At 39.4% G+C, this 13331-nt stretch overlaps 1 protein-coding gene across 3 annotated transcripts in view; it reads left to right on the top strand.

Moving 5' to 3' along the window:
• The window catches only part of LOC134345184 (plastin-1-like), a 127629-nt gene extending 116058 nt beyond the window's left edge, over positions 1 to 11571 (top strand). For all 3 annotated transcript variants that reach the window (XM_063045419.1, XM_063045418.1, XM_063045420.1), the window contains exons 12-16: positions 4929 to 5043; positions 5391 to 5524; positions 6919 to 7042; positions 8772 to 8896; positions 9497 to 11571. In XM_063045419.1, the coding sequence (XP_062901489.1) occupies positions 4929 to 5043; positions 5391 to 5524; positions 6919 to 7042; positions 8772 to 8896; positions 9497 to 9629 (631 nt within the window). In that variant the 3' untranslated portion in view covers positions 9630 to 11571. The remainder of the gene's footprint in view (positions 1 to 4928; positions 5044 to 5390; positions 5525 to 6918; positions 7043 to 8771; positions 8897 to 9496) is intronic.
• Positions 11572 to 13331: the final 1760 nt, after the last annotated feature.

Below are 13331 nucleotides of genomic sequence, written 5' to 3'. Positions count from 1 at the left end.
GCTGCTTACCAAGTTAAGAGCCCATGGCATTACAGGAAAGTTATTAACATGGTTAGAGCATTGGCTGATTGGTAGGAGGCAGCGAGTGGGAATAAAAGGATCCTTTTCTGGGTGGCTGCTAGTGACTAGTGGTGTTCTGCAGGGGTCGGTGTTGGGACCACTGTTTATGCTGTTTATAAGTGATTTAGATGAATAGATGGCTCTTTTGCAGAGTTTGCAGATGATGTGAAGATTGAAGGGCAGGTAGTGTTGAGGAAATGGGTATGATGCAGAAGGACTTAGACAGATTAGGAGAATGGGCAAGAAAGTGGGAAATGCAATACAAGGTTGGAAAATGCATGGCCATGCAGTTTAGTAGTAGAAATAAATGTGCAGACTATTTTCTAAATGGGGAGAAAGTCCAGGAATCCAGGAGATGCAGAGGACTTGGGAGTACTTGTGCAGAACACCCTAAAGGTTAACTTGCAGGTTGAGTTGGTGGTGAGGAAGGCAAATACCATGTTTGCATTCATTTCAAGAGGTCTAGAATACAAGAGCAAGGATGTGATGCTGAGGCTTTATAAGGCACTGGTGAGGCCTCACCTTGAGTATTATGAACAGTTTTGGGCCTCTCATCTTAGAAAAAAATGTGCTGGCATTGGAGAGTGTCCAGAGAGGTTCACAAGGATGATTGCAGGAATGAAAGGGTTATCATACGAGGAACATTTGATGGCTCTGGGTCTGTACTCACTGGAATTCAAAAGGATGAGGGAGGATCTCATTGGAATCTTTCGAATGTTGAAAGGCCTAGGTAGAGTAGATGTGGAAAGGATGTTTCCCATGGAGGGAGAGTCTAGGACTAGAGGGCACAGCCTCAGGATAGAGAGGCACTATTTCAAAACAGAGATATGGAGAAATTTCTTTAGCCAGAGGTTGGTGAATTTGTGGAATTTGTTACCACATGCAGCAGTGGAGGCCAGGTCATTGGGTGTATTTAAGGCAGAGATTGATAGGTTCTTGATTGGACTCGGCATCAAAGGTTACGGAGAGAAGGCCGGGAACTGGTGTTGAGGAGGGGATTTTTTTTTTTAAAAAAAGGATCAGCCATGATTGAATGTGAGGAGCAAGAGGATGAGCCATGTGAGAATAGGATCAATCAGGTGCGATAGTGAAAACGTGTGCATGGAGTCAGAGGAAGTAGTGGAGATACTTAATTAATATTTTGCTTAAGTATTCACCAGGGAAAAGAACCTTGGCAATTGTGGGGATGATTTACAGTGCACTGAAATGCTTGAGCATTATAGACATGAAAGAGGATGAGCCGGAGCTTTTAAAAAGCATTAAGTTAGATAAGTCGCCGGGACTGGATGAGATGTACCCCAGGCTACTATGGGCAGCAAGGAAGGAGATTCCTGAGCCTCTGGCGATGATCTTTGCATCATCAATCGGGACAGGAGAAGTACCAGAGGATTGGAGTGTTGCCAATGTTGTTCCCTTGTTCAAGAAAGGGAGTAGAGATAACCCAAAAATTTTAGACTAGTGAGTCTTGCTTCAGTAGTGAGCAAGTTGTTGCAGGAGATCCTGAGAGGCAGAATTTATGAGCATTTGGAGAGACATAATCTGATTACGGATGGTCAGCAGGGCAGGTCATGCCTTATGAGCCTGATTGAATTCTTTGACGATGTAACAAAGCACATTGATGAAGGTGGACGTAGTGTATATGGATTTCAGTAAGGCATTTGATAAGGTTCCCCTTGCAAGGCTCATTCATCAAGTAATGAAGCAGGTGATCCAAGGAGACCTTGCTTTGCAGATCCAGAATTGGCTTGCCCACAGAGGGCAAAGGGTGGTTGTAGAGAATTTGTATTCTGCATGGTGTTTGGTGACTACTGGTGTTGCACAGGGATCTGTTCTGGGACCCCTCCTCTTTGTGATTTTTATAAATGACCTGGATGAAGAAGTAGAAGGGTGGGTTAGTAAGTTTGCTGATAACACAAAGGTTGACAGTGTTGTGGATAGTCTGGAGGGCTCTCTGAGCTTCAGCAGAACATTGACAGGATACAGAACTGAGCTGAGAAGTGGCAGATGGACTTCAACTCAGAGAAGTGTGAAGTGGTTCATTTTGGTAGGTCAAATTTGAAGACAAAATATAGTATTAATGGTAAGACTCTTAGCAGTGTTGATGATCAGAGAGATCTTGGGTTCCGTGTCCGTAGGACACTCAAAGCTGTTGCATGGGTTGATAGTGTTGTTAAGAAGGTGTATGGTGTGTTGGTATTCATCAACCGTGGGACTGAGTTCAAGAGCCATGAGGTAATGTTACAGCTATATAAAACCTTGGTCAGACCCCTGTGTTTAGTTCTGGTCACCTCACCACAGGAAGGATGTAGATACTATAGAAAGAGTGTGGAGGAGATTTACAAGGATGTTGCCTGGATTGGAGAGTGTGCCTTATGAGAATAGGTTGAGTGAACTTGGCCTTTTCATCTTGGAGCGACAGTGGATGAGAGGTGACCTGACAGAGGTGTATAAGATGATGAGAGGCATTGATTGTGTGGATAGCCAGAGGCTGTTTCCTAGGGCTAAAATGGCTAACTCGAGGGGGCATAGCTTTAAGAAGCTTGGAAGTAGGTACAGGACGGATGTCAGGGCTAAGTTTTTCCATGCCCAGTGGTGGATGTGTGGAATGCATTGCTGGTGACAGTGGTGGAGGCGGCTACAATAGAGTCTTTTAAGAGACTCTTGGATAGGTACATGGAGCTTCAAAAAATAGAGGGCTATGCGGTAGGGTAATTCTAGGCAGTTTCTAGAATAGGTTACATGGTCGTCACAACATTGTGGGCTAAAGGGCCAATAATGTGCTGTTGATTTCTATGTTTTATGTTAAAAGCCAACATAAAAGCAAAAGAGAGGGCACTTAATAGGGCAAAATTTACTGGGAAGTTCAAGGATAAGGAAGGTTTTTAAAAACTAACAGAAGGCAACTAAAGAGCCATTTAAAATGAAAAAGATGGAATACAAAAGTAAGCTAGCCAATAATATTAAAGAGGATGCCAAATGTTTCTTTGGATAATTAAAGTGTAAAGGAAAGGCGAGAGTGAATTTTGAACCACTGGAAAACTATGCTGGAGAGGTAGTCATGGGGGACAAGGATATGACAGATGAACTGAATAAGTATTTTGCATCAGTCTTCACTGTAGAAGACTCTAGCAGTATGCTGGAAGTTCAAGAATCTCTGTGGTCAGAAGTGTATAAAATTGCCATTACTAGGGAGAAGGTTATTGGGAAACTGGAAGGTCTTAAGGTGGATCATTCACCTGGACCAGATGCTGTGCACCCCAAGGTTTTGAAAGAGGTGGCTGAAGAGATTGTGGAGGCATTAGTAATGACCTTTCGAAAATCACTAGGTTCTGAAAGACTGGCAAGTTGCAAATGTTACTCCACTGTTCAAGAAGGGAGAAAGGCAGAAGAAAGGGAATTGTAGGCTAGTTAGTCTAACCTCTGATTTTGAAGATGTTGGAGTTGATTGTTAAGGATGTGGTTTCGGGGTACTTGGAGGCACATGATAAAATAACCTGTAGTCCACATGGTTTCCTCAAGGGAAAATCTTGCCTGACAGATCTGTTGGAATTATTTGAAGAAATAACAAGCAGGATAGACGAAGGAGAATTGATAGCTACTGTGTGCTTGGACTTTCAGAAGGCCTCTATGGTGCCATAAATGAGGCTGCTTAGCAAGTTGAGCCCAGGGTATTACAAGAAAGATTCTAGAATGGATGGTGTGGTGGCTGATTGGCAGGAGGCAAAGAGGCAAAGTCAGGTTAGCTGCCAGTGACTAGTGGAGTTCCACAGGAGTCTAGGTTGGAACTGATTCTTTTTACATTATTTACGATTTGAATGTTGGAATTGATGGCTTTGTTGCAAAGTTTGCAGATGAGTGAAGATAGGTGGAGGGGCAGGTAGTTTTGAGAAAATAGAGAGACTACAGAAGGACTTGGACAGATTAGAAGATTGAGCAAAGTGGCAGATGGAATGCAGTGTCGAGAAGTGTCATGCACTTTGGTAGAAGAAAGGAAACGGTTGACTATTTTCTAAATGGAGAGAAAATTCAAAAATATGAGGTGCAAAGGGACTTAGGAATCCTCATGCAGGATTCCCTAAAAGTTTAATTTTCAGGTTGAGTCTGGTGAGAAAGGCAAATGTGATGTTGGCATTCATTTCAAGATGACTAGAATATAAAAGCAAGGATGTAATGTAGAGGGTTTATAAAGCACTAGTGAGGCCACGCTGAGTATTATGAGCAATTTGGGCCCCTTATCTTAGAAAGGAAGTGCTGACTTTGGAGAGGGTTCAAAGTAGGTTCAGGAAAATGATTCTGGGATTGAATGACTTGTTATGTGAAGAGCATTTGATGGTGCTGGGCTCGTATTCACTGGAATTCAGAAGAATGAGGGGTGACCTTATTGAAACCTATCGAATGGTGAAAGGCCTTGACAGAGTGGATATGGAGAGGATGTTTCCTCTCCTGGGAGAGTCTAGGACAAGAGGACACAGCCTCAGAATAGAGGGGTGTCCTTTTAGAACAGAGATGAGGAGAAATTTCTTTAGTTAGAGGGTGGTGAATCTGAGGAATTCATTGCCACAGACATAAGTGGAGGCCAAGTCTTTACGTATATTTAAGACAAGTTGATGGATCCTTGATTGGTCAGGGTATGAAGGGATACAGGGAGAAGGTAAGTGATTGGGGCTGCAAGGGAAAATAGATGAACCATGATGAAATAGCAGAGTAGACTTGACAGGGACAAATGGCCTAATGCTCCGAAATGTTATGGTCTTTTATTTCTTGTATTTGACATTCATATTATGCTCCAACAGTTATTGTTCATTTGATATAATTTATTTATGAAGTTGTACATGAGAAAACTATCTGTTTTTTTTTCTTCAATCCAGTGATCTGACTGATGCCTTAGTAATATTTCAGCTATACCAGAGTGTCAATGTGCCAGTAGATTGGAACCGAATCAATAGACCTCCCTATCCACAGCTTGGGGCGAACATGAAGAAGGTATTTTGAATTAATTATCACCACTCATTCAAAGTCTAAAGCACGAGTACTGTCTAATAGGGGTGGATTTAATATTTTAAATATTACCTTCTCAACTTCAAATCATTACGCCTGCCCTACCTGGCAGAATCAAGAGTTGGTCCCACCACCTTGTCCCAGCAATGTCTGAGTTTTATCACAGTGTGACATTTGAGATCCGTAGATGAAACGTAAGGAAAATAAATACATGTGTATTCCCAGAATTTTTCTCTCAACTGAAAACCTAGCGCAGCATTTTCCTTAAAGTTAATTGGGGTTGGATTTTTCATGAAACTGCCATAACTGGATCTCTGTTTTTCCCCCTCTAGCTTGAAAACTGCAACTATGCTGTTGAACTGGGTAAAACCAAGGCCTGCTTTTCCCTTGTGGGTATTGCGGGGCAAGATTTGAATGAAGGCAATCGAACCCTTACACTGGCTCTAGTTTGGCAGCTCATGAGAAGGTAAAGGACATTCTTGTTGATGCTGTTCAGAAAGGGGGGGGGGGGAAGCAACAGTAATTTTCCAAAGGCCAGGGAGGTCATTTGAAGTTGTGTGTTGATATATAAGGAACTATTATTCTCAAAGCTAATATTGTTCTTTATGCATAAGAATTTTCTTTGGTAAATCTTGTGACAAAGAATCTACAATTCACATTTTTCCCCTCTGGAATTCTTGCGAATGATTTATATCTTCCGTGTATAAGATGTAAGAATTTTAGTGTCCCTTGAGTAGACAAGTAGATAATAAATGAATAATTATTATCCTCAGTTGAACCTTTCAGATTGATGTTTCAACTGAATATTGTCTCTCTTATTCACTTTGCATGCATTTTGCTTTACATGTTTATTTAAATTTATTATCAGTCTATCTTGCACTAATGTGTTAAAGCTGATGAATGCTATCTTTATTAATAATCCCTATATGGATAACTATTTTCAGAATGGAAGTTTAATTGAACTATTCAAAAAGTCAGGAGTTTTAGAAATACTCAACCACAGTTAAGATTTAATTGATAGAAATGTAATTAATTTGCTCTTGAGAAATTAAAAAAAACAATTTACCCCCAAGGATTTTTTTTTTGCACTAGAAATTGAACTGTTTTGGTTAAGGCTCAAAGAACACTGATACACTCTTACCTTGTTTTGATATTTGTGTGTTGACCAAAGAAAAAACTAGAGTGTTTGTGCGCATCAAAATTTAAAAGCAATAATAACATTAAGACACTTTATCTTTTCGAAGTTCATCTCTTTTCAATCCTTGGTTTGCTAGACGTCGTTGCTTAGGTAGTCAGTGTGTTACTTTTCTTCCATTCCCCTCTCTGGCTCCCCTCTTACCTTTTTTCTTCTCCTCACCTGAATATCATCTTCCCAAAGTGGTCCTCCTCCTTCCCTTTCTCCCATGGTCTACTCTCCTCCTCTATCAGATACCTTTTTCTCCAGTTCTCTAGTTCTTTACCTTTCCACCTATCACCTCCCAGCTTATCGCTTCATTCCTCCCCCCACCCTCCTGCCATCCCACTGGCATCATCTATCAGTTTCCAGCTTAATCTTCCTCCTCTCCCCCACCACCTTGTTCTGGCTTCTTCCCCTATCCTGATAAAAGGTCTTGGCCTGAAATGTTGACTGTTTATTCAGTTTCATAGGTGTTGCCTGACCTGAATTCCTCCAGAATTTTGTATACATTAATCGGAAATGAAGAGTTTTTCAGTACAACTGAATTTCACTTTCACTTTTGATGGAACCCGGAAGCCAGTTATCTTTATATTCAGGTGAAGCTAGCAGAAGCCCACGTTCCAAGCAGTAGCTTAGTGCACATTGCATTTTGAATCTGTAATCTGCCTACTTTACTCCTTTAGGTACACCCTGAAGGTGCTTTCAGATCTTGGAGATGGGTCAAAAGTGACAGATGAAATTATTATAAGATGGGTAAATGAGACTTTGGCAAAAGCACAGAAGAACAGCTTAATTACTAGCTTCAAGGTAATATTTTGGCTTAAATAATTTGATTTTAGATTTGTATTTTGAAATTACTGACCTGCACAATCTCTCACTGATATGATTAAAAACTAGAATATAATTATCAACAAAGGCACCCTTTTCACAGTATTTACTTGTGTATTTGTTTATCTGATCAATTTTATGTATTTATTTAACCAATCTTATTTATCTCTTTTTTAACCAATCTGTTAAAATGGTGGGGGAAAATGGGAATTTGTTCAATAGATAAGGGATGCAGTGCTGGAAAACAGTTTGGAAATTAATTACTGGTTTTTAACGGCATTTTGAGGAAGATTTGAAAGAAGGTGGTGTTTTTCACAGATTATGTTCCATGATATAACATGGCTCTTCACTTGTAGCGTTGGGTTATTTTTATATCATGAATTTATAAAGGGCCATTTAATTCATTGCCACTCAAGGCAGTGGGGGCCAAGTCATTGGGTGTTTTTAAGAAATGTGGCAGAGATGGCCTCAAGATGGCTGTGGCTGAAAGAGGGGAGCCATGGAGTCATAAGTAGCTAGCCATCTGGACACAAACTGGGGTCTGATCAGCCCCGGCTGGGTCACCTGGAGGAGGTTGTATGATGTTGAAAGACCCGAAACACCCAATGATTCCAGGAACACACATCAAAGTTGCTGGTGAACGCAGCAGGCCAGGCAGCATCTCTAGGAAGAGGTACAGTCGACGTCGAAATGCTCAAGGCCAGAATTACAAGAGCATGGTTCTTGACATTGTACAGCTAGAGGAACTTAATGAAAAGGTACTATGCAGAATGTGAACAGGGTGTGATATCTTAACATGCATTCTGTGGAAACCAGGGCATATGCATGGACAATAGCTGGATGCAATTTTATGTAGTTTGGAGCATAGAATGCAACAACTTGGAAAAGTTGTGGAGATTGAATAGATTCCTGCTGGTCTGACTGAAGCACAATTCCACCTTTTCACTTGATCTTTGACCTCTGAACAATGGCTGAGCCGGACATTTTTTAAAATTTCTCTGGGGTGCTCTCACCAGTGCCCAGAGAGGACAGGAGTCGGAAATTCTAGTTAACAGTTAGATTCTCAAGTGTGGATTCTGTGTCATTTCGCCTAGCTAAGAGGGCAGCACATTAGCCGAATGGTTAGCTGATCACTTTGCAGTGCTAGTGATAAGAATATCGTTATTCAATTCCTGCTGCCAGTACATCCTCCCTATGACTGGTGCTCTGTTTCCTCCCACATTCAAAAGGCATACAGATTAGTGTTAGTAAACTGTGGGCATGTCATGTTGGTGCTGGAAGCATGGCAACACTTGAGAGGCGTCCCCAACACATCCTCAGACTATGGTGGTCGTTGATGCAAAAGGCACATTTCACTATATTGGATGTTCCAAAGTACATGTCGACAGCTAATCTTTAATAATGAGATACTTAATTATCGAAGAAAAATGCAGAAATGAATTAATTTTCAGTTTAAGATTACATTTTAAGAATTGTGCACAGAATTTAAAAAAATACAGATGTGAGCATTTACTTAGATTTTTAGAAAATAAACTAAAATTGCCCTTTTAATTACTTTTTAAAGTTTAGGCAATTCATATACACTGACGCATTGACTATTTTATTTTTATTCAGTCGAAGTTGTGAGGTTGTCAAGTTGTAATACATGGATAATACAAAAAAAACTGTTATTGTCTGATTACTGTTTGTTTATTTTTTCTGTTCCCAGGATAAATGCATTTCCACCAGTTTGCCTGTTATAGACTTGATAGATGCTGTCGTACCAAATGTAATTCGCTATGAACTGGTGAAATGTACTGACCTTACAGATGTTGACAAGTTGAACAATGCAAAGTGAGTTTAATGTTCATGATCAGTGATTTTAATGTAAGCAGTGGATAGAAATTAAAAATATCATGTCGAATTGAGGTGGGGTTGTCTTTAGTTCTTTGGTTTAAGAAGGAAACTACAAATTGATTTCAGAATGAACTTTGTAAAACAGATTGAAAGTTAGCTGTTGTCATTTTGATTTTTTTTATCAGATTGCAAGTTATCAGATTTTTCTGAAATCATTTTTTAAATTTACTTAATCGTTTAACTTTATTTAATTGTTTAACTTTTACCTTGGAGAAAAGTATGCATTTTATGTACATTTTGTTGCTTTGAAGGGAGAATGAATGAAATTTTCCCTTCAGTTAGAAATCAAATACAAAATGAAATATGTGACAGAAATTTTTATGGCAATATGTAGAAGAAAAGCATTTTTTAAAAACCTCGTAATTAGTGACTCTTGCATGAGAAGTTGAAAATGACTTTGTGAACAAATAAGACTTTTTTAAAAAATCAAAATGGTATTGTTTAAATAAAAATGTATGTGTAAGGAACATGAGCAACTATGTAATGACAGCATTTCTAGCCTTAAATGAATACTCTTCTTCCGTATGTCTCTTTCAGGTATGCCATTTCAGTAGCCCGAAAGATGGGTGCTCGGGTATATGCACTGCCTGAAGATCTGGTGGAAGTAAAACCAAAAATGGTTATGACTGTTTTTGCCTGCTTAATGGGAAAAGGATTGAAGAAGGTGTGAAGGGAAATGAGTGTTTTTATTCACCAGGACCCTGTGTCATATCCATTGGATTCTGCAATCTACATATTTGGAACTTACAACTTAAAAGAATTTCTTACTTTTTACTTTTGTATCTGTTTTCAGCAAAGAGTTTAATATTGTTGAGTATAATTTCAGACCCAAGTACTAACAGGGAAACACTTTTGTCTTGCACACATGATCACATACCATGCATGCATTTGAAATTTAGCTAGTAAATCAAAACTTGTATTTCTTTCAATTTGCTCTTTACCAGATCACCCACCACAATTCTGCATACTTCCTGTGTTGCTTACATCTGAAATATGTCCAATATTCTTTGCTTAAATATGTTCGTGTTCTGCCTGCTTTTTGGATCTAATTGCATTTTAACATGTTTAATATTATCAAATTATAAATGTATATATCTGGAAGGAGACACAGTTTAAATTTTGTGTTTCTCAGTGCTTTGAATGTGGTCTCAAGTGGCTTCAGAACAAATACAAAGTCCAAAGCCTGAATTCCCAGAATTTCTGTTGTTCAATAACTTCATAATCAGTTTGAACTAAGGGATGAACTACTAAGCTGAGGCTCTGCTGGTCCTCCCGGGAGACAGTAAAAGATGGCAAGGGCACAGGTATAGTGTAGAACTGCACAGGTGCAGAGGGGTCTGCTGAACATGGGTGTAAATAGTTCTGGGACAGGGTTCCCAAGATGTGTAATGCTGAACATGATTTCCACAAAGCTGAATAATGTGGCATTCAAATTTGACTGCAGATTTTCATTCTAATAAACACCTATCGATAAGAAACTGCATTATGAGAAAAGCATTTCTATATATTGCAGGCTTACAATAATACATAAAGTAATTCAGTACCAAATTGATTTTATCTTTTAAATTCAATAAAATTTCCTCAAGGTTTCACTGTACAAAATGTGCAAATTTTAAAACTGTCTCAGAATATTTTCTAAGCAGCAAGTTTTTTTTTGTATTCACATTCCTTCTGGCCGGAGTGATTTGAATGTGTTTGCTCCAAATTCTCGGCTTGATTTGAATTGTATTTTCAGTGGGTTTATAACTTTTCACTGCTGATTACACCCAGAGTTGCCTATGCACCAGTGAAGTAATTTACCATCTACTACATGCACAAATAAGTGCTCTGTCTTGATTGTAGAATTGCATTTCCAGTTTTGCTCCATATAGGTTGTTGTTCGTAGCTTCAATGCACTGCATTTTTGATGATTTGAAGCATCTTTTTCAGAGAACATTGTTAAATTACATTCATAATAGGTCCTTGAATATTTGAATCAATGCCCTTGCAAGAGCAATCGAATATAAGTGAAATGAATAGGTTTTTGTTTATGACTTGGGATGCTTTCACTTTGCCACTCAGGCATAAAACTGCTATCGCGGATAGAAGATGCATGGTATAAAAGCTGGAAGAGAGCAGGAGCTGCTTAGCATTAGGCCAGCATTGCAAAATTACTTATTTTTCTATGATCCATTATTTTGGAAAAGAGCCTTTCAATCGCTGACTTGAAATTGTCAATTCTTAAACATTAGGGGGTGAATCACCGAATCAGTAAAAACTCATCACTGCCAACTGTAAAAGAAATGAAAGCTGAATGTTCTCAAAAAGAATAGTTTCATTTTAATTGTAGCTCCTCCAGTGATATAATTTGATTTACTGTTTATAAATATGGTGGAGCATGATGTATGTACAGGAGAGTATGCAAATGTAAATGGTCGTATTTGTATCAATTGATATCAAAAATGAGTGATTTTCAAACACAGGATTTGAATAAATTTAAAAAAAACAATATCTGTACAAACTGGCTCATTCATCTGTCTTACCTCAAGTTTTGATTCTTATCTATGGCCTATCTGCAAATCGTGTACAATAAAGTGCCAATAATCCAGACCCCTCAGAATTGTGATGCTGGATTTCATTTTGTGTTCTGCTGAATGTTGTTGCTATTAATATCGCCATATATTTTAATTTACTGATTATCTAACACACACACAAAAATGTTTTTAGTAGTATAAATTTTTTTTCAAAGAACCAAGTGTGTTTAAAGCAGGGGTTCCTGACCTGGGGACTGGGGGACCCCTCAGTTAATGGTAGGGGGTTCATGATATTAAAAAAAAGGTTGGTGTAAAGGGGGCACAGGAAGCAAAGGTTCATTTATTATCAAAGCACATATTCATATACAACTCTGAAATTCGTCTTCTCCAGATCGCCATGAAACAAAGAAAGAAAATGAAAGTTCAGCAGAAAAAAACAGCAAACCCACCCCACACACAAATAAAGGACATCATCCCAATCATCAACAAACTCTTCTCCCCCCCTCCCCACAAACCATTCTCTTCGCACAAAACGGAACAAGAACATTGACACCCAAACAAACACTCCCCTGCACAAAAAAACAGAAAATGATTGGGTGTTCAAAAAAAGACAATATAAAAGCCATAAATCTGGAAAAGGTCCACAGTCCATAAACACAATAGTCCAATCTATAGACGCAGAACCTCTGATATCACTGACATTTATTGAAAGAGTGGGTACTAACATGAGCACAGAGGCCTTATCTGCCTGCCACTGAGCCACGCAGTGATAGGCTGCTCATAGACTCGTTCCTGACAGCGTTCAAAAGGAAGGCTGTCAGCACCGAACTCTTGCTCCCCTTCTGCGTTCAGCCAGGGAGCCAGATGCTGAATCATCATTTAGTGATGTTGGAACAGTGCCCTAGTGAAGAATCAGGTTTATTGAAATCTGATTTTGATGTTATTGTACATTTGGACATAGTCTGAAGTCTTTGGAGAAATAGGACATATGATCATAAAAGAAGGGAATAGACTGAAGTCATATCATCCCTTAAGCCTTCTCTATCCTTCAATAACATCATGGCTGGTCTGATCTTGCTCTTAATTTGACTTTCCTGTTAACTCCCTGTAACTCCTAATCAGTTTTCATCTATCAAAGACATTGTCTTGGCCTTCATCACATGCAATGACAAAGCTTCTAGAACACTCTGGGCAGGGTAATGTCAACCATTTCAAGAGACCATAAGACATAGAGGCAGAATTAGGTCATTTGGCCCTTCGAGTCTGCTCCACCATTCAATTGTAGCTGATCCTTCGCCCCCCACTGCCCCCTCAGCCCCACTCCTTAGCCTCTTCCCCATATCCTTTGTGCCATGTCCAATCAAGAACCTATCAATCTCTGCGTTAAATACACCCAACTACCTGGCCTCAGCAGCTGCCTGTGGTAATAAATTCCACAAATTTACCAACCTCTGGCAAAAGAAATTTCTCCACATCTCTGTTTTAAATGGATGCCCCTCTATCCTGAGGCTGTGCCCTCTTGTCCTAGACTCTCCAACATGGGAAACATCCTTTCCACATCTACTCTGTCCAGGCCTTTCAATATTTGAAAGGTTTCAATGAGATCCCCCTCACCCTTCTAAATTCCAGTGGGAACAGACCCAGAGCTATCAAATGTTCTCGTATGATAACCCTTTCATTCCCAGAATTATCCGTGTGAACCTCCCCTGAACCCTCTCCAATGCTAGCATATCTTTTCTTAGATGAAGAGCCCAAAACTGTTCCGAATACTCAAGGTGAGGCCTCACCAGTGCCTTATAAAGCCTCAGCATCACATCCCTGCTCTTGTGTTCTAGACCACTTAAAATGAATGCTAACAT

Source organism: Mobula hypostoma, chromosome 4 (assembly GCF_963921235.1).
Source record: "Mobula hypostoma chromosome 4, sMobHyp1.1, whole genome shotgun sequence".
Classification (NCBI taxonomy): domain Eukaryota; kingdom Metazoa; phylum Chordata; class Chondrichthyes; order Myliobatiformes; family Myliobatidae; genus Mobula; species Mobula hypostoma.
The sequence above is the reverse complement of the archived record's forward strand: the minus strand, read 5'-3'. Positions and strand labels throughout refer to the sequence as shown.